Source organism: Podarcis pityusensis, assembly GCF_964106645.2.
Source record: "Podarcis pityusensis genome assembly, chromosome: 1".
NCBI classification, from domain to species: domain Eukaryota; kingdom Metazoa; phylum Chordata; class Lepidosauria; order Squamata; family Lacertidae; genus Podarcis; species Podarcis pityusensis.
The window spans coordinates 35568559-35595331 of NC_138028.1; the positions used below are offsets into that span (position 1 = coordinate 35568559).

Sequence of the window (26773 nt, forward strand, 5' to 3'; positions counted from 1 at the left end):
AGATGGTGACAGCAGTCACGAAATTAAAAAACGCCTGCTTCTTGGGAGAAAAGCAATAACAAACCTAGACAGCATCTTAAAAAGCAGAGACATCACCTTGCCAACAAAGGTCCGTATAGTTAAAGCTATGGTTTTCCCAGTAGTGATGTATGGAAGTGAGAGCTGGACCATAAAGAAGGCTGATCGCCAAAGAATTGATGCTTTTGAATTATGGTGCTGGAGGAGACTCTTGAGAGTCCCATGGACTGCAAGAAGATCAAACCTATCCATTCGTAAGGAAATCATCCCTTGGTGCTCACTGGAAGGACAGATCCTGAAGCTGAGACTCCAATACTTTGGCCACCTCATGAGAAGAGAAGACTCCCTGGAAAAGGCCCTGATGTTGGGAAAGATGGAGGGCACAAGGAGAAGGGGACGACAGAGGATGAGATGGCTGGACAGTGTTCTTGAAGCTACCAGCATGAGTTTGACCAAACTGTGGGGAGGCAGTGGAAGACAGACGTGCCTGGCGTGCTCTGGTCCATGGGGTCACGAAGAGTCGGACACAACTAAACGACTAAACAACTAAACAACAATACCTGCAGGTCTCAGGGCGGTTCGCAATCTAATCCATCCCTCCTGAAATGAATGAATATTTCACCCAATGTGAGGCTCAAACCTAAGATTAAGAGTCTCAGGCTCTACCAAGTGAGTGATCCCTCATACCCCCTGTGAAAATTACCAGAAACAAGCAGCTCTAGAATAGAATAAAAATGTATACTAGCTCTGAGAAGGTTGCTGTGTGTGCAGTATCTACCATTTTTCATTCTGACTGCAAATTCCAAATTTACTTCCATCCCATCCCAAAGTATGTTTATGCTGGACTAGATCCGAGCAATGCTTTATGGTATTTGAATGGGATGCTGTACTAAGGAATATGACATAGGAACTACCCTGCGATACTAAATAATTTGCTAGCTTTTTTGTTGGTTATTATTTCCAAAAATTGGAAGAAAAAAAACCTGAAAAGGGTTGCTTGAGACTTGATTTTGGGAAGATCCATCAGAGAGTGCTCAGATTCATATTATTCTCGGCAACAACTAGCTGCTGAAGCCAATAAGCAATGAACATGCATGCCTGGACTGACCCTTAGATTCCAGCCAAAGAGGCCCTTAAGAGGAGACTGTTCTGATAACAGCTTTCTGTCTTGAATTCCTTCATGTTTTGGTGTGTGTTTAGGGATGAGCCGAAAACAGGAAGCCCTTTTCAAAGTGAAAAAAAATCTCCCTTTCAGTGGTTAATCAATTGCCTCGTCAAAAGGAGGCAATTGTGTTCCGTCTATAGTTATGTGGCCACACTGACTCTGAGGAATGTGTTTGTGCCCCTGCTCAGCCATTAAGTTCAACAGATTTTTTTCCCCCCAAGCTAGTTATTATCTTTCAATTTAATCCACCCCACGTGATAGCTGTGAGGCTAAAAAAAGGGGCGAGGAAGAAATGGGATCATGGCCTTCAATCTGATAAATTAAAAACAATCAAATAGCCTGGAACTATGAAGCCAGCTACAACTAACCAAACTACGGTTGGAATTTGGTATGGATACCGTTTGAGCAGTTATGCCTGGGAAATGAATGAATCAATGAACGAACGAACGAATGAATAAAGATGTTAAAATAGTTTTTGAAATCTAACTGTATTTCCTGAGTTCACATGTGGCGTTCTGCCTGTTTTTCCTCAAAGGTGTTTCATGACTTCAATCAGGATGCTTTCATGCTGGTTGAAATTTGTCCCACTGCACTCAACTGAGCTATTTGGACCTGATTTAAAAACAACAACAGAACAAATCTGTGAAAGAGATGCAGTAGCACCAGTTGGCCTCAAGAGGGTGCCAAGTAGCCACGTCTGAGAAGGATATTAAATGCAGTAGCAGCAGACGCAAAAGAGTAGAAAACAACCTCCCCTACGTTTTGCTACATCAACTCCCAAGCATCACTATGGAAAAGCATTAGAAAAATGTGAGATGGGGATTGCCTACAATGTATTTGTGGATCAGCCTTAAATATCTCAATATGCAGCTATTACTCTTAGAGATGTCATAGAAAACAGAAGCGGAAGGCTACTCGTGTTTGCTTATTTGTCCTATGTCTGGAATGGAAATCAATCCAGTGAATGCTATTGCTATTTCCTGTGTTTTGGCTTTCAGTCCACAAACAATCCAGAACTGATTACATTTCCCCCTCCATTTGCATTGTGTGTCCTTTGCACTGAAACGAATGGGATGGAATTACGTAAGGACAACAGCATTTGCATGGCTAATCACATAAGTTACGTCATTTCACCACAGTGGACAGTGAGATGAATAAGGCAGTTTTTGGCAGAAGACAAACTGCAGTGGAACAGAAGCAGCGCTGCAAGCAACAAAAACAAAGCAGAATGGAAAACAGCACCTTTTTACATCCCTAATCATGCCAGAGATTGTTCATTATGTTGTACCGTTTACAAACACTTTATTCTTTCATGGCAGGGATGATTGGATCAGTTTACTTCCAGTTCCTGTCAATTTCATGTGTGTTCCTTCACAAGTCTGTCCTGTCCTGTATGAGTGTGTGTGTGTGTGTGTGTGTGTGTGTGTATACATATATAGATAATTTGCATGAAAATTTGTGAATGCACTTGAACTCATATATTTTGATGTATTTTCTCTGGGGTGTATATCATTGGACATATATTGCTGTTAGCTACTTTGGGCATCTCCATTTTGAAATGGTATAAAAAGGAGGCAAAAATGCATTTATAACTTCTTGACACTCTTGGAACTTGCCCACCCCTCATCAACCTTGTGTTTCCAGCTGCAGGGGAAAAAATTAATGAAGCAGTATAGATGTAAACACTGTTAATTTCTTCCTTACCTCCATTTTTCCCCATATAATTTCATAATTATCCTGATCTTGTATATCCTGTATCAGCTGTTGAATTAAAGCCGATTTATTTGTGGCAGACAAGTCATTTTTATCGGAGGGCTGAGTGACTGACGGCTTTCGCGGCCTCTCTTCCAGGTATTTTTTGATGCTTGATGAGGATGTGCAAAGCTCTTCATCTGACAGAATGTCACTAAGAGGCCCCGACTCAATGCTGTCCCCTACTGAGGATATTATGTCACTCGAAGAGCTGGGTGAAACTCTGCCTAACCTTTTGTGCTTCTTCTTGATCTGATAGGTTGGGTAAAGCTCAGAGTCCGAGTTCATTTCAGAGAGTTCCCAGTCGTCAATGTTTTGAATGGTCTCCGCTTGAGGTTTCTGAGGAAGCAGTTTTGTCAAATTTTCTAATTTCAAAGCTAACACTTCAGTCTGTTTGAGGTGTGAGGGAAGCGCTAAGTATTCGTCGGAACCATACCAGGCATCAGCAGCTTTGCTGTCCGTATTGACGTAACTCGGTGAAGATGAATGGGCCTTTTTGCCCTGACTTCTGGGAAGAACGGGAGATGAGGACACCGCAGAATCTGAACCAGCTGAAGAGCCACTCACTTGGCTATGAGCAGGTGAAGCAGAGTGATCTCTTTCACTGCAATACTGGCCATTCAGTTCTTGCCGTTTACAAGGATCAGAAGACGCAGAGGTCGAATCACTTTCGGTTCCTTCTATGGACTGCAAGCTACCAAAGGGAATTCCATTTTGCAAAGCAGCGAGGCCTCTTTTGGCCAAATGATTCGTCGACGCAGCATTGGATCCAATCCTCAATATCCTGCACGATGCCACCTCCTCGGGAATGTCGTGGGACTTTTTGCATCGCAGCTTCTCCCTTCTAGTGTTGTCACTGGGCTTCCCCAGGCCAATGGAATTTTCCTTCAGCTGGTTTTGAATTGTGTACTTGAGATTCTGATCACTTATGTTGTGTAAGCAATCACACGACTGGCTGATGGACGAGGGGCAGTTGTTGTACGCTGCTTGCAAAGCCAGGCAAAGTTTGGATCTGTCTGGTGGATCCAACAGCGAGGGTGTGCTCCTGCTCATTTCAGTCTTAAACATCAGGGAGATCTGGTTTTTTATATCATTGATCACCATATCCGTTCTAAATATGTCTTCCTTTAGAAACAAACCGCGTTTGGGCACAGTGGGTTGTGTAGGAGAATCCTCGTTGTAGTCAAAGCAGTCTCTAATTGATCTCTTGGGAGTGGAGTTTTCGCTATGAGGATGCTGTTGGCTTTTTGCACCGTCAGAGGTTAATGGATCGAGCTCCTGTTTTACTAATTCAAAGACAGTCTTGCCATCGAGTGAGTTCACAGAATCCTCTGGGCCCGATACTTTACAAAGAGGCAAGTTCCCAGAAATATGAGAGAGTGAAAGTTCAGGGGACAGAGTCGATGATGGTTTGTAACTTTGGCCTTCCTCCTGGTGGTCTGTTGACATGGGTAAATGGATTTCTTTTGCATTAATGGTTTCATTACATTTGGAAGCAATCGAATCAGTTGCTACTGCCAGTAATCCAACACTTCTGATAAGCTCTGGGAAATCTTTTTCCATTTCACTGCAGCTCCAAGACTCAAATGGTTTTACTTTAGCCTGACCGGAGGTCATGTCACCAAGCGCACCAAGAAAGTCTTCGCTGGGGCTGTAGTCAGATAGTTCAAATGCAGTAATTCCACAATCCAGCGACAAGTAATTCTGAGAACATTTGATAGTTAGCTGTCCTGAGTCATCCACTTCTGTTAAAGAGTCAAGGCGGTCCTGTGACAAAACAGAAATAGGAAAGCTTTTAGCGTGGTGTGTGTGCGTTATATGCATGCATGCGTGTGTGTAAATATAGCATCAATCCTATGAGTTTAACACCGATCCCATGAATCACACATCTTCCCAGAAAGCATGAAAAAATACAGACTCAGGGGCAGTTTCCTTCTGTAATCTTTAGAAATAGAACATTACTGGACGTTAACAGAAAGCAGCCTTGTCACATTGCTGTGAAATGGGATTAGACTTGTAGTAGAAATTCAACATTTTCACTTCAGTTTCTGGCTTTCATTTCTTAAAATGTAAATTTACTAGACATCAAGATTCAGGTCTACTTCTCAGGATATGGACATCAATGTTACGTCAGGAAAACAGTACATACATAATTATTATTTCTAATAGTCATAAACTGATCTATACAATTCTAAGATGGTTTCTGAGGAGAATATTATCAGCTGATCACACAAGCCATTCAAGGTCTACCTATGTAAGCTGGGTCTCAGAACCAGCTCCTCATTCTGAGCAACTCATCTAAGAGAGCAACTGAGACTGCTGGTAGCTTGCCTCACTTGTCCTCACTTGCTGTATTCTCCCAACTTAACTTTGGCACAGCTCTGCCTGTACAGTGATGGACTTGGCTGCTATGGTGCCCTATGTGAGGGCAAAATTTGGCACCCCCACCAGCCCTTGCACTGCCTTCCCAAAGGTGGGCGAGGGCGCACCTGGCTTTGGGAAGGAGTTGCAAGGGCTCTGGCAGGGTCCTAGACCACTTCTACCACCTTCCCAAAGCTGGGGAAGCGCTAACGAGGCTTTGGGAAGGAGATGGGAGGACTATAAGACCCTGTCAGAGCCCTCATGTCTCCTTCCCAAAGCCCACCACCTTGCTTACTGAGCTCATCTCAGTGCCCTCATCTCAGAGTATGCACACCACTCACAAAGCCCTAAATCTGCTCCTGGTCTGTGGCTTCTTGGATCTAATTTGTATTTCCCAGAATTTGAATGATCTGGGCCTGACCATATCTCTGCTTCTGCCCTTTGGGCTTCCTTAGATCTTAGCAGTGCTTTTTTTCCTGGGGGCACGCAGGGGGACACATACGCCTAAACAATTTGTGAATCTAAGTTTGGCCTCATTGAGGGGCAGTATTTCAATATGAGTAGGAAAATGAGAGTACCCCTAAACATTTTATTTTAGAAAAAAAAGCACTGGATCTTAGAACCTAACACCTGGAACACACATAACAAGATTGCTGCCTGAGGCCTGGGACCAGGGCATGGAAAAAAGAGACAGTGGGTAGATAAGAAGCCAGCTTTTCAGCTCCCAAGTCAGAGCTAAAGAACAGGTTATGTTTTCCACCAATGTATCATTTTTAAGCGCACTGTGTGTGAGGACCCCAGATATCACGTTGTGACTCCATGCCACATCATTCCAGATCACTGGCAATGTGAAGGAGAGACGGTGAGATTTGTGGAAAGAGATTTGTGGTGAGGAGATAGATCAGACGCCATTCACATGACCAGGAGGGGCTCACCTGGCAGGAAACAGCCCCAGCAATAACATCCCATCAAAGGAATCGTTGCCACTTATCAGGAGGAAGAGGGGCACGGCAGCAGTAAGGAACACCAGCAGAGCCGATATGAAGCTCCTCCCAGTGTCCTCACACAGTCCTAACCTTGTCGCTGCCTTTTTCCTACCTCTCCTAAAAAGCAACGGCGACAGCCCTGTGGCTTTAGTGTGGCTCTGACCCCCCCCCCGGCAAACCATTCCCACACTCAGCTAACATAATGCATTTTCTGGTTCTAAGCTAATCAAAAATCTCCCAGAACAGGTCTTCTTAGGGCCAAAGGTAGCCGTTCAATCAGGCCTGAAAACAGCTTGTCTGAGGCCTGAGCTGGGAGGCTTGTAAGAAAAAAGTTACACATTCAAACAGCATAAGTCTGGCAGACTGGGGGACTGTGCCAGCTTAGCCCTCTGAGGTCTGGGGCAAGTGTACCTGGCTGTCGCTCCCCCCACCTCCCGCTGCATGGGCCTGCATTCAACTAGGAGCTGCAGCAGCTGCAGCGCCACAGCATGTGGATTCATGGAAGACAAAAGCCTTCATGAGCTTTGTTGCCTTTGGGCTAGCCCCAGAATCTTCACAAATGGCTTTTGCAAAAGAATGCATTGACTCAGAAAAAAAGAATATTTGTGTCTGCCAGATCTTGCTCATATCTAGAAAGTAGGTATGTGGGTTTAGGGACATACTTGGCACAAAAGATCAATTTTTATTCCTCTAGGAAGGTTCATTTTGCCAGTGCTGGCTTAGAGATGCTCCCTGGCAAACTCTCTTTAACCTGCCAGACAAAATCAGATCTGGAGAAGCAGTGGGCAAAAGGCAGGTGTAGACAGGAAACGGAGGTGGGAGAGGAAAGGAGTCAGCTTCAGCCTGTCTGCTGGTCTCAATTTCAGAGCCACCTACTCTCTTCAGATCGCCTTCGTCGGTGAGAAGCCATTGTTATTTTTAGCATATTTACTAAGCCTCTGCAAGGAAACTTGTTTAAAAATTGGTAGCTTATAGCAGCAGCAACTAAAATCATTCTGGTAAAATAAAATAAAATAAATTTTAAGGGTCATAACTAGCTATGCCATGGATAAACCTATTGTACAAAGGGCTTCTGCAAAGCATACAACAAAGAGTGTGTGAAAACAACTTGGACTTTTAAGTTTGTGCAAGTATTGCGCTCGCAGTTTCCGTGGAACAGAACCAGGCTCTTGTTCATTTGCGAGCCAATGAACTATACAGTGTCAAATCTGAAGATGAGTCTCAGCTCGCCAAACTCTTGCCTGGAGACAGGATTTAAATTTTGGGAACTGAACAAAATACATCTTTGATGTTGTCTTAGGAGTTGATTCTGTCAAACCACAGCATCCTTCTAATTCTGTTCCATGCCAGGGAAAATCCAAATCTCTGACTGCAGCCTTAGGCGGCAGCAATTGGCCCTGCCCACATTCTGCCACTGCAGCAAAGCATTCAGTTAGTTGGGATCAAGCAGGGAAAGTGCATCTTTTAGAATTCCCTGATTAAGAGCTCAGAAAGGGCAGTAGATTGGGGGAAAGGGCCTGTAGCCCTTCAGATGCTTTGGGACTCAAGCTCCCATTGGAAAGGACCCTATGGGTCATGTAGTCCAACGCCTGCAATGCAGGAATATGCAGCTGTCCCATACGGGGATCAAACCTGCAACCTTGGCGTTATCAGCACTATGCTCTAACCAACTATCCATGCCAGGGATGACAGGAGATGAGGTTCCCAGCAACATCTGAAGGGCCACAGGTTCCCTATCCCTGCCTTAGCTGATACTCAGGTGATTCTTACTAAAGTCTTTTGGTAGTATCTTTGGAGGCAGCCCCTTCTACTTTCTGCACACATCACCCCAGACAGCACCATGCAAGGGTCACAGGAACACAGCAAGCTGCCTCCTGGTCCATATAGCTCAGCTATAGTTGCATTGGTTGGCTGTGGCTCCCTAGTTGTCAAACAGGCTCCCTAGTCCTGTCGTCAAAAAGGCGACATTCTCAGTCCTACCTGCAAATCCCAGGGACTGAATCTGGGACCTTCTGCAGGTAAAGCAAATGCACTATCAACTATTAAACATGAAGACTGCCACAAGGAAGCCACCAAGAAGCCCTCCTTTAAATCCCATTGGGCACCCTGTGGCCCTTGTCTGCCAGAGCCAGTACAGAATCAGATGTCCATCATAACATCTAAAATCCTGCTTTACTTGGCAGCATTTCTAATTATCTATAGTCTCTGCACACAGCCTACGTCCCCCCACAAACTCATAACAATATTTTTTTTAAGTTATCATGAAAATTCACCAGCATCTTAGCGCGTGTGCTTCTCCTAACATGCATAATTTTCTACGTAATTTTGCCCGATGCACACTTTTTTTTTGCAAGGCAATTTTCTCCTAATATAATGAATTTGTTTGCGTTATTTTCACTAACATGCATTTATAGGCAAACTTTATCCAACTTTATACATTTCTGTACATGTCAGTGGAAAATACCACTGCAAAATTCAGTGAAGTGCACATTTTGAAGAGGCGGTGTTTCCGTACTTGTATGGAAACTTGAATTAGGTAGACTGCCCTTTCAGTGATAAGTGGCTTGAGTTTCTCCCCTGTCCTTCATCTCCACACTGCAGTCGTCATGTTCAAACTGGCCCTAAGACAACAAGGTCCATGAATAGTGGCAAACTAGGCATTGTGGTGGTGAACAGGCAGGCATGGACTGTGCTTGACCCTAAGCACTCCAGGAATGAAGCATATCTAGCTATGGAAGACTGTGGCACAAAACACACTCCATTCCAAATACCGTATTTTTGGCTCTATAAGACTCACTTTTTACCTCCTAAAAAGTAAGGGGAAATGTGTGTGCGTCTTATGGAGCAAATGCAGGCTGCGCAACTATCACAGAAGCCAGAACAGCAAGAGGAATTGCTGCTTTCACTGCGCAGCGATCCCTCTTGCTGTTTTGGCTTCTGAGATTCAGAATTTTTTTTTTCTTGTTTTCCTCCTCCAGAAACTAGATGCGTCTTGTGGTCTGGTGCGTCTTATAGAGTGAAAAGTGCGGTAGATTATACTGATTTAAATGAGACTTAGGGCACCTTTTTTTTTTTTAGGATTGCAGGAGAATTCTGCCAATAAGGCATGTACATTTGTGCAATCATGGGCCAAATATTAGCTGTAGATCTAAAAGATTATTCCAACAGTGGTGCTAAAGTGAACCGATAACTTTCCACTGAAAAAAATATATTATGATGGATGCATTTGGTCTCTTTGCTAATCACAGAATGTAAGTCATCCACATGCTCTATGTGTCTTTGCCAGGTAGGTTATACAGAGGCATCTGCCTTTAGCTCTGTATTCATTTGGTTTTATCCCTGGCACAGCAGTTTCGAAGCAAACATGACAGACCTACACTTTATTTTTGCTAGTTCAATCATTCTGAATGGATGACTACAGCATTTATTTAAAATTTACTGCATCACACTAAAATTGATTGACAACCCTGGGCAGCAATTAGCTTGAATTGCCTGAACTAAGCACATTTTGCAGTGGTAGCCGAAGTAACTGTATTTGTTCAAATGAGCTTGAAACACAACTAAGGAGTTAGAGTTCAAAAAGTAAATTCTTACATTTACTTGCCATACCTCCTTTGTTTCCTCTGAAAAGGCTTGCAGAATATCAGTCTGCCTGGTGTAATTCCCATTGGCATCCTGCAGTCCCTGTAGAATTCTCTCTCGTAGAACCAGGACAGAAACTCGAAGCTGGTGCCAAAGAAGTTGTACTGTATGGATGTCAACAATCACGTTGACGGAGTAAGACAAGAGCTTCAGGGAAAATTCAGTCTCCAGAAGAGCATGGATTTGTTCAACGTGATCAGAGATATCTTCACATATATCCTGTAAGAAAGATGGGGGAAGAATATTAGCCAAAGTTATACAGTAATTTGATTTTACATTTTAAATTGCAGATTTAATTTTCATAATCTAAAGAAATATATATAGCACTATGTCTGTCTATCTGCAGGCGGCAGAGGAACCAGCCCCCACGGCAGGTTGCCAGGTGAAATATACTCAGAGTCGCAAAGTGATTTCATGCTCTTTATTCAGCTCATAGTGGTGAGGAGGAATGAATAAATGTCCCCTCACAGTATCTGCTTTATATACATTATTTACACAATGGGCTGCACATGATTGGCTAATTCTGGAATTCTACTGTAAGCCAATCAGGTTGTGGATTCACTTCTATCTGGAGCAGGATTGGGTGGTTCCTGCCAACCAATCATACTGCTGCATTGTTCTAGGACCAATCAGACTGCTGCATTCTGAATCCTATTGTTCTAGGACCAATCAGACTGCTGCCTTTTGGATCCTATTGTTCTAGGACCAATCAGACTGCTACAGTTTGGATCCTATTCAACTCAGTACATAACACCAGGAATGGAAAAGACAAGGAAAAGTTCTTACCATCTGCTTTTTATTCAACATTTACAGAGAGAGGCTTGGGAATGCAGCCTCTTGGAATAATGGTGTTGCCCCGAGTGATTCTCCACCCCCTTTTCTCCCACTTCCTCATTCACCATCTTTTCCCCTATGGGTGGCACTGAGGGCCCTTTGCTTTTGAGCCCTTTGCTCTACTACTTTCAAGGCTCACTGGGTTCTGGGAGAGGGGGGTCTGGAATGCTTTCTAAAGACACTGTGTCCATCAGCTGTTGGCCCCTGGTGCTTCCTCTTCCTCTCCCATTATTTCCCAACTTTTCCCCTCATCTGCCTCTGAGCTGTGACCTCCCTCAAACCCCTGTTGTAATTCTCAACTATCTTCTTCTTCTCTGGAAGGGTCAGGCTGGGGAGGTGGTCTCCACCATTCCTCCTCTGCCCAGTCCTTGATTCTCTCTTTTATGATGCACACATCATCTGAGACCATTTCTGATGCTCCTACAAACTTCCACAAAAGCTATCATCTTTGGCATTGAGAAGGCATTTTCCTATGGGTTGTATTTGAGGGGTGGTGCCTTCTCTTCAAGCATATAATCTGGCTTACTTGACTGAACAATCTGTAGCTATTTGCCCTGTGTACCTGAACTCTGTGACATATTAGGATCTGGCTTGCAAGACTGATCTACAGCAGAGCAGGGAGGGGGGAACTTTTCCAGTTTAAGGGCCACATTCCTTTCTGGGCAACCTTCCAGAGACCACATCCTAGTGGTTGGTGGGGACGGAGGCAAAAGGGGGCAAAAAGAACAACAATGTGAAATTTGCTTTTACGCAGTAGGCTAGTTTCTATACACACTGACATGCTCCGCTCCATCCAGGAAAACAAGAGGCATTATCAGAATTCAGGGACAAGTTCCATGGGTCATGGGTGGCTGGAATGTCACCCAGACGCAGCTCTGAAGTACTGTAATGTCCAGCTGAAGTTTCTGAACTCTATTCAGAGGAATATCTATCCTATAAATATATAAAATACCTCTCAGGAAAAATAAGTGTTTTATGTTAATTAACTTGGTTGGAGGGTAATTTGGACATTACTTCAGAGCTGTTTACATAGGTCTGGGTGACATTCCCAGCCACACCTCCTTCCCCATGACCTTACCAGTGCTGCTTTGCAACCTCCTTGGCTGTTTCCCCTTGGGCTGAAATTTGTCCCTGAATTCTGATAATGCCTTGTTTTCCTGGATGGAGTGGAGTGTGTCTGGCTGACATTGGAAAGGCTTTGGAAAACCACATACGCCAATAACAGTAACAGTTGCTACTGGCTGTAGGCCTCACTATGTCATCCACACAGCAAGAGTCAACTGGTGTTACACATTAACAGAACAGCCTCAGCCTCCCTCCTCTTGAGTTCTTTCATTGCTTCAAGGGTATGCCAAATATCTCAAATATGACCTGACGCCAAGTGAGCATTCTCCAGAATGAAAAGAGGGAAGCAGGAGGCAAAACTTCTATGACATTTCCTATGCAATGTTTAATGGAAGAGCATTTAGGTTCAAAGGGGTAATCTATTTCAAATACAGTACAAAGAAAGCAACAGTTATTTCCAGAAATCAACCAATACCAATGTTGTATCTCAGTCACTACTGGAATCTAACTATAGGGAGAATCTCAGGAATATCTGAGATCATTCTGCATGTAATATCATGAATCCAATACACTACATTTAAAAGAGGAATTAACCACCACTGGTCATTGTCACAATATTATGAGTTATGTTATGAGTTTGTAGATGCCAGGCCTCTCTAATCCTCGGATGCAGTAAGGAAAGATGGGACCCAGAAGGAAAGCAGCAGGGAGTGGGGAAGCTTGTTTCTCCCAAAATAAACCATGAACGATAACCACGAACAAACCTTTGCTTCAGATAGGATCAAAGTGGGGGAGTTTGAGCTGTGTGTGCACACTTCATCCACAAGCTAATTTGCTTAACCATTGTTTTTGGCTTGGAATTGTGTTGAAATGTGGCCACCATCCCCAAACTTGCTTCTGTTCTCTTCACACACACTTCTGACTCACATAATCCTAACTGTGGAAAGCAGGAGGTGTGTTACCCCAGGAGATCTCTATATCACTTCCATTGTGAAAATATCAACCAGCTATCCTGAGACATTCACCCGCAATTTCCCCAACAACTGAGGTGTATGGCAAGCCTAGCCACTGACTATTAAGCAGACATTTTGTCCTTCCTCCAATACTTAACAAGTGTCCTTCACAGCAGTCAACTAGTAATCCTATTGCATGGGACGTGGGTGGTGCTGTGGTCTAAGCCATTGAGCTTCTTGGACTTGCTGATCAGAAGGTTGGCCGTTCGAATCAGAGTGAGCTCCCATTGCTCTGTCCCAGCTCCTGCCAACCTAGCAGTTCGAAGGCACGTCAGTGCAAGTAGATAAATAGGTACTGCTGTGGCGGGAAGGTAAACAGCATTTCCATGTGCTCTGGTTTCCGTCATGGTTTTCCGTTGCACCAGAAGTGGTTTAGTCATGCTGGCCACATTACCTGGAAAGATATCTGAACAAATGCTGGCTCCCTCAGCCTGAAAGCAAGATGAGCGCCACAACCCCATAGTCCCCTTTGACTGGTCTTAACTTTCCAGGGGTCCTTTACCTTTTTTTACCTAGTAATCCTATTACACTAAGGATTTTTTTAAATAAAAAATAAGTTCTTTATTTGAATTATTACTTTTAGAGCTGATATTCATACTAAGGCATTCCTAAATGAGAAGTAAAAATTATATCACATGCTCCATCCACAGACAGAAAAAACATCCCACGTTCCACTTTATATCATAATGACTGCTATGCAAATAGGGATGTTTTTCACAAAAACAAACAATGAAACATTAATACCAGATGGGGTTATACACTGTTAAAGTAGGCAGACCATACAGCTTCATACCCAGTGCCAGATTAAACCCTGTGGAGGCCCCTAGGCAGTTGAAATCTCGACAGGGAGGGTGGGGGGCTCGTGCATGCACTCTAGTGGAATAGCATTGACTATGAAATCTTGGTTGTAATTATCTTTCAAGATCAAATCAAAATTATTTCGATCTGTTGTTGCAAGGCCCTAAAAGGAGTGGGGCCCATAAGCTGGTGCCTATTCTGCTTATTTGTTAACCTGGCACTGTTCATACCATTTCACAAGGGACAATTAAAGTATGTGCAATTAATGACTCTGAAATAAGGCAGACCAGCATGCCATATGAGAGTCTGGAAGGCAATTTGTGCTGTCATCCCTGTTATCATATTGCAAGAGCGGCCATCAAGAACAGGGTTGTTGTTATTTTTTAAATAGAGCTCTGAAGACTTGAGCACTTTAGTAGACTTGTTTTTATCTAAAACCTAAGTCAGGCACATGCTTATAAAACCATGTGGTTTCCTGCAATGAGTTGATAGGCTGTACAGAAGCATCTTTGAGCATGGAATTTCTCAGAGTGTAGGGGCTGCATCTGTACAAGACCAACTGTCCATTTATCTCCATCCAAAGGACAGCTGATCCAATAAGTTACAGCTGCTACTATCTGTCAGCCAAAGTCAGAGCCCTCCATGTTCATTAAACAAAAATCCAGTATAAACACTGCAGCCTGCAGACTGACAATCTTAAGTGTGTTTACTTGGAAGCAAGTCTCTATGAATTCAATGGGATTGACTCTCAGTTAAGTGTACATAGGAATGCAGCTAGACATTCCTAGGGTCTGCTCGAATCTAGCTTTTTCTAACAAGTTTTAAACCGAAACGCTGGTAGTGTTTTCCCTAGAGATAGATACAACACGACTGAGACATATGTGAAGTCTAGTGGGAGATGAAAGGTTCTAGTGCACCACAGTTAACAACAGTGACAGAAGCAAATGTACTTTGGTTTATGTTCTTTGATCTTGTGGTAAACCCCCTGCAAGAAATAAGCCTTTACTCATTGCATATGACAAGCTTACATGCAAAACAAATTCATGGTTTAAGAGTGTGTCTGCCTTGTTGAAGTTTATTTTAATAATATTATAGATTCCTCCAGGGATTGAAATTCCAGGCTAAACTTAAGAGATATCATAGAACGTTTAAAAAACACACTTTCATGTTCAGATGGAGTCAGAACGCTATAATACCGTTGCTTTACTGACCCAGAGAGAAAAGTTATTAACCCAGTTATCTGTCAGTGAAAATGGGGTTGGTGCTGTTGCTGTATAATAAGGAATTGATTCCTTTCAGAAAATAACAAGAGTGATGCTTAGAACTTGCACAGCAACTTATGGGTGTTCAAAGCAGTTCGTAAATATTACGTCAATAATCCCTACAACAGCCCAGTGAAGTTGGTCAGTGTTATTATTCCCATATTGCAAATGGGGAGCTGAAGCCAAGAAATAAGCCCTTTTCCCCAGGGCAAACTAATGGATGGAGATGGTGGTGGGATTCAGAATCATGTCCACTAATTTTCCATGTGACCATCTGAACCTGTCCAAAGATCAGACCAGTCACATGGCCTTCTGATCTGGTTATCTTGCCATCAGGCTCCACCCTGAGAAGGAGCCATAATTTACACCAGGGTAGTTCTTAGTGGGGAGAAGTGCTAGGCCCATCATCAAGCACAGGGAATCATTCATCCATAGCAATGTACAAAGCAAGGCACAAGCCATACGCACAAGGGCTCTGACCGGATGATCTGTGCCCTGGGTTTTTCTTGCTAACAGAGCATGTGTCCAGAACTAAATACACACACAGTTTGTTTGGGTGCAGACTCTCTGCACGTGTTCAGAAAAACACGCGCTTTTTGCCTCCACTTACCCATTCACTATTGATTGTTGGGTGGGAAAAGTTATGGTGGCTTACTAAGGCAACATAGTAAGTGTTGATAGAATGGAGATCTGAGCCAGGAGGGGCTTCCCTAGTTCAGTCTATGAGTCACGATGTTACATGTGCTCTTGTCCTTCCTTTTGTCATTATGAGTGTATGGCAAACATGTTGCGACCAGCCACTAGTTAGTAAAACCTGTGATGACAAGTAGGTTTGGTGTGTATGAGCAAGCTGTTTAACGAACACGCTGTGACCACATTCTCATGATCGGAACTGCCTGCCTCTTGCAAAAATGAAATGCTTAGTGTCGTTCACATGGCTTGCATCCCAGAGGAACAACACGGAAGCAGCAGTTATGAGTTACCGGTCTCTGCATCCACAGCAGATGGTTTCCAACCACCTTAATCCAGCCTTGGGTTAGGACTGCAAGCTAAAATAATTACAGAGAGTGCATAAACTTGCTGGTCAGGCATGATCATAATATCAGTTGCATACAAAATAACAAACTGTGAGAAGCTTTTAAGTGTTTGCTCCAGCGTTGGTTTGTAGGTGTTATTTCCAAAAGGAGAGCCACCAAGGGGTTGGGCAAGCCATCTTCCTATACAAGTAAATCCAATAGAACTAGATAGGCATTCCTTTTGATGTCAGCTGCCCCCAGAGGAAACGTGCCAAGTTGGTGGAATGAGAGATATTTCCGGGTGAGGCAACTATGGCCCTTGAAATAATGAGGTTTCAAGTAACAAACAGAAAATAAAAACCTACTCAAATAAAAATAAATAGCCACACTAGTAAAGAGCAAACTATACATATATACTGGAAGCAACAACAAGGTTGGCAATTTTCTAATCAACATAAATTTAATTCCAATGGGTAGAGAACACTCTTCAGCATATTAAGTTATATATGATCCTATAGTCTTTAGAATGCATTAAAACCATACACTATATTTCTAAGGTCAACTCCGGTTTGTGAAAAGACAAGGAGATTTTGAACGTAAACCTGATTGTTCCCGTATTCCATTAATATTGCATTTTAAAATATCTAATGCACAGCAATGTCTCTTTACTGGATTTGTTCTAGACCTGCCCTATCCCCCCCCCCCCAAGGTTATTAATTCAAGAAGAATACATTTTATTCATTTTCTGCACTTGGTAGGTTCACAAACATGCTCTACTCCAGTACAAACATGCCCAGGGAGAAAGGATCACATCAGACCAACTCTAAATGGCATACTTGATAACTATATGGAAAAGCAACTATAGAATGATCTTCATTTCACTAGCAAAGGTCATCCCTTCTTTTACAAACAAAAAATATAGGACAAAATATTTTGACTAATAAATCTGATTCTCCCAATGCAAATATTGTATTCCAAAGTAAAGTTTCCACTAGAGCAAATGTAAGCTTCCCTTGAAATGTAAATAAATTCAGGAAGACAATTGTTGGTGGGAATATGGAAGAGAAAGAGTTAATTTTCCCTTTTCCAACTTCATGGTTCTGTGGCTACTCAAGGCTTTTCAGTGTCTGCTGTTTTCAGTAACAAAAACATGCACATTAACTGCATGGATGCAATTAACACCACGTCTTGCAGTCTTAGTTGTGTTAAATGCATTTAAATGAAATCATGAAGAAAACATGGGCAGCTTGCAAAGCCACTGACTTATCCAGGTTGAGTGAAATGATACCCAATGGCTACATATGTGGAAGAAACTGCTGCTGGATATGGCAGTGTCTGCAATATGCACTACTAAGGGTGATTAAATATAAAACTCAAACCTACTGATATCAAAGGAATAACCATACAATTTACCCCAAAATAAAACAAGGGTGCAAGTCAATGGAACACAGCCTCTTCTGTTAAAACAATTGGCCATTATGAAAATATATATTTCTCGTTTTTACATCCAGACTGTTACTATTTTGCAGGAGTTATTCAAGTGCATACTGGAAACGTAGGCTTGTGCAATGAAAGTGGATTAAAGAGTTCTGTCACTATAGCACAACAAATCCGCTGCTTTTTTTCTAAAGGACTTTTTGCAGTTAGGAAAGTGACAGGGAAATGCACTGAAAAGTCTGGGTGGATGACTGGTGAATGGGAATATCATCAGAATGAGTGCACAGTCATATAACAGCTACCCCGCAAATGAATCAGAATGAACGCTCAGTAAAGAACAGACATAGACTATTGCCTGCACACATCAGAGTAAAGATTCACAAGACATGTACTTATTTAGTGTAAAGATCACTACTGTATACCGACTTGGACCTTTCCAAAGAATACTGTTAGAATTAAAAAGGCATAGCACTCTTATCAAAAACACGAAAGCAGCACTTGAATCTGACAGCAAGCATTTAAGCAAATTATAGTGCTGCTTCCGTCCCTTCACACATACCTAATCACACAAATGATCAAAGAGCATGTTGAAGAGTTATCACAGAAGCTTGATGTAAAAGTTATTAAATCAGAAACAACAAATGGGGTGGTGGACCTATCCTTCAACAAGGTAGTCTAAATATAGAGTAATTAAGCACCTAGACTTGGCAGAAATTACAGTATGCAAAGGAATGAGGTACACTCTTGCAGACCAAAGTAAAAGTTCATAGACATGAAACATGATCCCCACTTAAAAGGTACAGTACAAGAAAGCATTTGCAGAGGCTAAACTCTGAAATCTGGCATTCTTAGATCGTGCCAAAGCCCACGTTTTGTTAATTATTTCCCACTACATCACGTCCTACCTTAATTGTTTCCAAAGGAGGGTTTTCATTCACCCATTTAGCAGAAAATTCACAGTCCCCCCATTTTTTTTCTTCCTCTCGGTCAAAGCAGAGCTAGTAATTCAGGAAACATGCCAATATAAAATCCAGACAAGTCACAGCCAGATCCATTTTCAGTTCTCCGGCAACTGCTTTTGCTTTGCAATGAACAAATTTAAAACATAGCAAATGATTTTTTAAAAAAAGTTTCTGCACAAGGTTATTTCCCAGATTAAATTAAAGCCTCTTTCCTTCTCCTGAAGTTTCTGAGCTACAATAATGTTTTCTCAGACATACGGATCTCAGACTGGTAACTCACTAGACACTTGCCGCTTGAAATTAGTTGGGTTATTTTAGTCACTGACATAAGTTCCAGCAGAATGTTAGCTGAGCACCAAGATGGCAAAAGGGAATCTAATATAAGTCGGTCACTTGGTTACAGTACAAAGCTGATAATAAAGTTTCAGATTTGGATATATTTATGGACCTACAAGTACTACATTTCTTTTCTCCCCACCCCCAATAACATGATTTAGGCTGCAGTGCTGTGCACACTTACTTGGAAGTAAACCCCTTTGAACTCAGTGGGACTTGCTTCTGAGTAAATGTACAGAAAGAAGCTTGTGCTATTATGCTGCAGTCCTAAACCCTGGGGTATTATTATTATTATTATTATTATTACATTTATATTCCACCTTTCCTCCAAGGTGGCACACATGATTCTCCCACTTCCCATTTTAACCTCACAACAACCCTGTGAAGTAGATTAGGCTGAGAGACAGTGATTGGCTCAAGTTCACTCAGTGAGCTTCATGGCTGAGTGGGGATTTGAACCCCAGTCTCCCAGGTCTTCATATTACGCTCTAACCACTGCACCACGCTGGTTCTCTGGGTAAAGTGCTCTTGCAAACCTGGGGATTTACACAAAAAGTCAATTTGCATAGGATTGGGCTACAAGTCTTTAAAAGTTCCAGTGATGTAAAACTAAGGTCAGTAGACTTAAAATCAGATCGTTTAGATTCTTTCAGGACGCGGCCGATCATAAGATCGGAAGAGTTTGTTCACAGCAGACTTGACTTCCCCAGTGCAGTGACTCACGAGAGGACACTCAAATAATAAATGGACATTCGTGACTGCTGGCTTTTGCAGCAATATGAAATACTGTGCTGGGTTCTGAGCGGGGCAGGAGTGGGAGTTACATATTGCTCGAGAAATCCTCAGCTTAGAAGCTCCTAAAACTTTATTACAAGAGAACTTTGTGGGTTCTCCCAGAGTTAACTCCAGTGTGGTACAATTCTATTTGTACATACATAAATAGCATAGGGTTGTAACCAACGGTATGTCTTTTGATCCAGATGGGGCTGCAAGGAACAGAAAGGGCTGAGTGGGCACCCTTCCAGCTGCAGCCCCACGTACCGTCCCACAAGTCTGCTCCAGATGGCCGGAGGAGCATTGGGAACAGCTTGGGAGGCGGGAGTGCTGACTTGGCCCCGCGGCCGTGGACGCCCAGGGCTGTGGGTGCCATGCAGCATGCATAACCCTGGCACTGGAATTTGTGGGTGCCCATCTCCTCCATGGGGGATTTTGTTGGTGCTTGGGCACCCAGGGCCCCAGGGAGTTGGTACCTATGATGGGAGGAAGTGCATGGGTGGATTGCAGGTTAACTGTAAATAATGTGTTGGGATACTGCCAGGAAGACGGAGGCATCAGGCAGGCCCCCAGTCGTCTCCGGACAATCACTGGTCTCCCGTAGAACTGCATCAGTCAAGTAGTGGCACGAGCCTCAGAGACATTCCAAGACCGGTGCAGACCCTTTCAGCAGAGTCTCCACAACGAAAGGATGCAGACAGGAGAGCATGTTTACAGCTTTATTCAACATAGTTCAGAACAAAGGAAAAACATGACTGCTTGCCTCCGTGTCCAGGAAAACAGCCAGAGCAAAAGCTATATACAAAATGGAAGTTCCCAGCAGAGCTGGAAGTAAACAGGCATGTGATACACAACAATCATGCCTGATCCTTTAAGGTGGAACAGAACTATATCCTAACATAATGTAGATAAAAGTACATTGCAGGATAAATGGGGAATAGGCAATAATCACCTCTCCCTCTTTCTGCTCCTGGAAGCCCAAACTCAGAAAGTTCTCAGAAAGGATAGTTTTTGTGCCTAGATCTAACAGTTATAAAGACAGGGTGACAGTAGATATCACAAGCTCGAATTAGATGTAGTTTGTCATCTTATATGTACAAGCTTCAGCAGGCTTTGGGTCTGTGCGTTGCCCCTCCCCTTCTTCCTCCTTCACACTTTCCTGAAGGAAATCAAAAGCTTAAGAATATAAGAGCCCTGCTTGGTCCGGCCCATTCTTGCCCTGCATGAGATTCTCACTGTGGCCAACCAGATGCCCATAGGAATCTTCCTAGCATTCTGCCTTGAACAATGAAGGCAGACCATATGGTCAGTAACCATGGACAGCCTTAGCCTCTGATTATGGTTTGTCTGAAGATGGGAATTGTACAAACTGTTGTGAATTAACCAACCAGGGTACCAAATCAGGTCCCATGGCTTGAGATCCTGGTTTCTTAATTAACGATGGTTTGTACAATCTTCAGAATGTGTTCCGAGATAATGGGTCACAATCGGAGACTGATGCCCCAGAAGCCACCCAAGGATGCTGGATTCTGACACTGGCCCTGGTCCACTTCCACATGGTGGTAAAGCATATGGTTGTTACAATGTGCACAATTACAAGCGGTCCTTTACCAAACTCTCATTTGTGAAATTGCAGGAGACATATAAATGACCCCTATGGGCACCACTATCAAATCACCTCCAGACATTCTTGGATTCCAACTTCCATTAGCCCTAGCAAGCACGGTCAATGTTCATAGATGGCCAACATTCAAGAATGATGGGAGTTGTACTCTCAGTAACTTCTCAAGGGACACAGGTTGCCCATCCCTTCCCAGGGCTGAGCTGGTGCTAGAGATACAGAAACCTTGGGCTGATCTTGTCATTCAAACTGCTAGAAATGCAACGTTATTCATTGATTGGGAAATTAACTGGTTTTTAGGCAAAACCGAAAGGAGAAAAAAAACACCCTAGCGTTAATACTTTTAAAAAAGCAGCACTAAATCAGCTGTTGAAGCATCCAGATGAAGTAACTGGAGAGAGTGAACAGCGTGGCTGGCATTGCACACAGTAGACCACCTCAGCATGAATGTGCACACGTGTTTTGAAATCTGAGATTTACAGCAGAACTGTTACTGTAACCGGGGACAAGTTTCATTATACACCATCTCGATTATGAGCATTTTTCTACCCAGAACTTTCTAAGTGATATATAGTGATAAAAATGTAAAACATATTGTTAGATGCCACCCTAGTCTCCAAGCGGTGAGAGGTTCCAGTACTTTCTCAGTGCTCTTTTTTCCCCCTTGGACTGAAGGTCGGCAGAAATTGCAGTGTCTCTAGGATACATGGTTTTATTTACACACATATATAAGCTGAACATAAGATGGAGCAGCTCACAGCATTAACAGATCTCCCAGCTTGGGATTCAGAACAGAACAAGCATGCCTCTATGTCTCGGCCTTTCAGTCTGCTTCCAGCTCAGCTCACACACACAACTCTGGATTTTGTTCTCTTTTGTAGCAGCTAGGTAAGGGGGTAGAGGAAAGGCCCAACCATTAGCCTAGAGCAGGCATAGGCAAACCCAGCCCTCCAGATGTTTTGGGACTACAACTCCCATGATCCCTAGCTAACAGGACCAGTGGTCAGAGATGATGGGAATTGTAGTCTCAAAACATCTGGAGAGCCGAGTTTGCCTATGCCTGGCCTAGAGGGGCCCCTGCTGTGCTGGTGGAGGTTCCCTGCAGTGGCGGACTTTGGGCTTTCAAATTTCAGTGGTGCCCTGTGCTACACCAAAATTTGGGGTGCCCTGACTCTCGCCTTCCATTGCTGCCACGGCCCCTGCAGCACCCTCTCGGCTTGGTGCCCAGTGCAGACAAACTGTTCGCGCTCCCCTAAGTCCGCCTCTATTCCCTGCAAAGTTTAGAACTTTGCATGGTTATGAGGACATCGACCTCTCCGTTGCTGACATTTGTCCAAAGGAGGTGCAGCAGAGGAGGAAAAGCTTGGTTAGCATGTCTCCATATGAGAAGAAGGCATGTGCACAGCATCAGTTTTAAAACCAGACTGCATATGGTGCTAAACACATCACTGCCAAGCATCACTATAATATCAGTTAATACCAGTTAATATCTATGAGGTGATAGATGACTTTTGCCAAAGCATTGTTGACCAAGTGAAGAGTGAATTCTCCCGGGTGGAAGGGTCCTCTCTGTTGGGATACTGCCAGGGAGACAAAGTCCATCATGACTCCACGTCGCCTCCGGACGATCCATCGATCTCTGGTAGATACAGTGTCAGCAATTAGCGACACGAGCTCCAGAAATAGCTTGCCACATTCCAGAGCTGATGCACGCTCTATCAGCAGATAATGCACAGCGAAAGATGCACTCAGGAGAGCATTATTTACAATTTTATTCAGCGCTGGTCAGAACAAAGAAAACATGACTGCCTGCTTCGGTGTCTCAGGCACAGAGAGAAACGAAAGCAATAGACAAAACATAAACTTCCTGTGAACAGGAAATACGCAGACTCTGTGACTCACAAAGCCTGCTCCCTTTTAAGGTGGAATGGAAATATCCTAACACTCTCATGGTATAAAACCACTAGCCCAAACTACCTTTTAATCATTTTTTAAAAAAGGAAAATCTGTGGTGATACTTTTGCTTCATGTGTAGTTTGGGCTCTTGGCGATCCATCAGGCTGATTCACAGGCTGTCATTTAAACATATGTATGTTTCAGGAATGTAAAACGTTTGATTAATTAATAGGCTTAAAATACGTTTAATAGCTTCCTTTATTATTCGCTTGATAAAAATGAGATGAGAGATGCCTTCACTTTGCTGGGCACAGCAGACTTAGAGGAAGTCATCTATTTCAGGGCTGGCCGAAGACAGTTTGCTGCAAACGATGTTCCCCTCAAGACAAGGTGCAGTATCATAATGATGTTATAATGTAGCCACACCTATATGTACTATATATGGTTCTGGTCTCCTCACCTGAAAAAAGATGTTATAGAGATGGAGAAAGTTCAGGAAGGAGCAACCAAAATGACCAAGGGAATGGAGCAACTCCCCTGGGAGAGAAAAGGTACAATATCTGGGGCTTTTTAGTTTAGAGAAAAGGCAAGTGAGAGGGAACATGATAGAAGTGTATAAAATTATGCATTTTGTGGAGAAAGTGGAAGGAGAGTAAAGTTTTTCCTCTACTTCTCACTATACTAAAATTGCAATAAATGTGAATGAAGGGAGATTCGGGTCAGACAAAAGGAAGTACTTCTAAACACAGCACATAGTTTAACTATGGAACTCACTTCCACAATACGTGATGACCACCTATTTACATGGCTTTAAAGGAGCTTGATGCTTTTGAATTATGGTGCTGGAGGAGACTCTTGAGAGTCCCATGGACTGCAAATCAAACCTATCCATTCTGAAGGAAATCAGCCCTGAGTGCTCACTGGAAGGACAGATCCTGAAGCTGAGACTCCAATATTTTGGCCACCTCATGAGAAGAGAAGACTCCCTGGAAAAGACCCTGATGTTGGGAAAGATTGAGGGCACAAGGAGAAGGGGACGACAGAGGACGAGATGGTTGGATAGTGTTCTCGAAGCTACCAGCATGAGTTTGACCAAACTGTGGGAGGCAGTAGAAGACAGACGTGCCTGGCATGCTCTGGTCCATGGGGTCATGAAGAGTCAGACACAACTAAACGACTAAACAACAACAAAAGGAGCTTAGTCAAATCCACAGTGGATAAAGCTGTTAATTGCCACAAATCATGTCCAAAGGTGGTATGCGTCCATTTCTAAACTTCAGCTGCTGGGGAACAACAGTGGAAGAGGCTATTGCCTTCACGTTCTGCTTGTGGGATTCTCATAAGTATCGAGTTGAACACTGAGGGAAAGAAGATGCTTCATTAGATAAGCCTTTGATGTGAACCAACAAGGCTCTTAGGAAAACGGGTGGCGCTGTGGGTTAAACCACAGAGCCTAGGACTTGCCGATCAGAAGGTCGGCGGTTCGAATTCCCGCAACGGGGTGAGCTCCCGTTGCTCGGTCCCAGCTCCTACCCACCTAGCAGTTCGAAAGCATGTCAAAGTGCAAGAAGATAAATACGTACCGCTCCGGCGGGAAGGTAAACTGCATTTCCGTGCGCTGCTCTGGTTCGCCAGAAGCGGCTTAGTCATGCTGGCCACATGACCTGGAAGCTGTATGCCGGCTCCCTCGGCCAATAAAGCGAGATGAGTGCCACAACCCCAGAGTCGGCCACGACTGGACCTAATGGTCAGGGGTCCCTTTACCTTTACCTTTTAACAAGGCTCTTATGTTGTAACAAATGTGCTAAGAGGAAGGCACGTTTGGCAAACCCTCACCATGGCCAGAAACCTATGTTCCCACAGTGGAAAGATGTGTGGATCCAGAATTGGCTTCCACAGTCACTTACGGACTAATTTTTAAAACCGTGTTTATGGAAGACCATCCTACTCGGCTATGAGTGATAGCCAAAGAGAAGAAGATCATTTGCACAAGGCCTCAGCTAGAAACCTTGGGGGGAAAGGACAAATGAAAACCTGCAAATATAATATTCTAAACAAAGACTATTCATAATTTCTGCAGCTATGCTTACTTTTTATTTTTTGAAAGAGAGAGAAACGCAGAGCACAAAATAGATTTTATCTGCAGCTTTTAAGTTTGGAATTGTGCGTTTTGAGCTCCTCAGTTCTATTATCATAAGATCTGAGCTGACATTTCACATGTATGTTGTAATTGATTAAGTAAAGCCAGATCCCTGCGCTATACCATTTTCATCATTCCTTTTAACAAAGCACAAAGTAAGCTCAGCAAGGCCTGCTGCAAAGAAATTTCATTTTGAAGTCTCGTTTCTAACATTTCTGAGAGATTAAACAGCCAGACAGATATGGCAGTTTAGCTTTTACCCTTAAGGATTTAATCAAGCAATGCTTTAAAGTATGGAGTCTCCTATATATATAAAAGGTGAGGAGACAGGCTCAAACTGGTTCCTCCCTACCAATCCTTCTTAAAGCAATGGTCACATTCCAGACATTTCTAGGCACTGTGGTTACATCACTCCAAATGTCCTATATGAAAACAGCTGCTATGTCCCATATTCGTGACCTTTAGGCTTTCTAGATCAAATTATTCAGCTGTCCTTTTCAGACTCTTTGGGTTGCTATGAAATGGAGCCCTGAAGACCAAACTATCTGAGTTTGTGTACGATTCAAAATACCCAGGGTTTGCAGCCAATGTTAAATACTCAGGAGAAATATGACAACTGCTTGGCCACTCAGGACTTCTGAAAAACAGTTGAACATTTTGAAAGGAGTCTGTTTATTTACTTACTATACTTATATCCTGCATTTCTTCCAAGGCAGTCAAGGCAGTATAAGTAGTTTTCTCCTCTCTTCCCCTTAAAGGTAAAGGGACCCCTGGCCATTAGGTCCAGTCGTGGCCGACTCTGGGGTTGCGGCGCTCATCTTGCTTTATTGGCCGAGGGAGTCGGTGTACAGCTTCCGGGTCATGTGGCCAGCATGACTAAGCCGCTTCTGGCGAACCAGAGCAGCGCACGGAAACGCCGTTTACCTTCCCGCTGGAGCAGTGCCTATTTATCTACTTGCACTTCGACGCGCTTTCGAACTGCTAGGTTGGGCAGGAGCAGGGACTGAGCAACGGGAGCTCACCCCGTTGCGGGGATTCGAACCACCAACCTTCTGATTGGCAAGTCCTAGGCTCTGTGGTTTAACCCACAGCGCCACCCGTGTCCCTTAGCTTCACAATAACTCTGAGGTACACTAGGCTAAGAGAATGTGACTGGCCCAATGTCACCCAATGAGCTTCATTGGTTGAATGAGGATTTAAACCAGGATCTCCCTAGTCCATACACTCTAAACATTACATCACCACACAAATTTATACTTGTTCACATAGAATCGTAGAGTTGGACCTGAGGGTCTTCTAATCCAACCCTCTGCAATATAGGAATCTCAACTAAAGCATCCATGACAGATGGCCATCCAACCTCTGCTTGAAAACCTCGAGGGAAGAAGAGCCCAACACCTCCTGAGGGAGTCTGTTCCACTGTCAAAACAGCTCTTACTGTCAAAGTGCTTCCTGATGTTTAGTTTGGAATCTCCTTTCTTGTAACTTGAAGCCATTGGTTAGGACCCTACCCTCCGGAGCAGGAGAAAACAAGCTTGCTCCATCTTCAATGTGACAGCCCTTTAGATATTTGAAGATGGCTATTTTATCTCCTCTCAGTCTCCTCTTTACCAGGCTAAACATACCCAATTCCTTCAACCGTGCTCAGTCTATTGTTAACTGCACTGGAAAAAAGAACACACAAAATGCATGTCT

The 26773-nt window shown here is 43.4% G+C and overlaps 1 protein-coding gene across 3 annotated transcripts in view; it reads right to left on the reverse strand.

The window, feature by feature from the left end:
* The window catches only part of AKAP6 (A-kinase anchoring protein 6), a 241769-nt gene that overhangs the window by 157144 nt on the left and 57852 nt on the right, over positions 1–26773 (reverse strand). For 2 of the 3 annotated variants that reach the window (XM_080977407.1, XM_080977405.1), the window contains exons 3-4: positions 9877–10143; positions 2888–4702 (exon numbers count right to left, since the gene is read on the reverse strand). In XM_080977407.1, coding sequence (XP_080833533.1) covers positions 2888–4702; positions 9877–10143 — 2082 coding nt within the window. The remainder of the gene's footprint in view (positions 1–2887; positions 4703–9876; positions 10144–26773) is intronic. The other variant, XM_080977406.1, reaches the window with a different exon arrangement.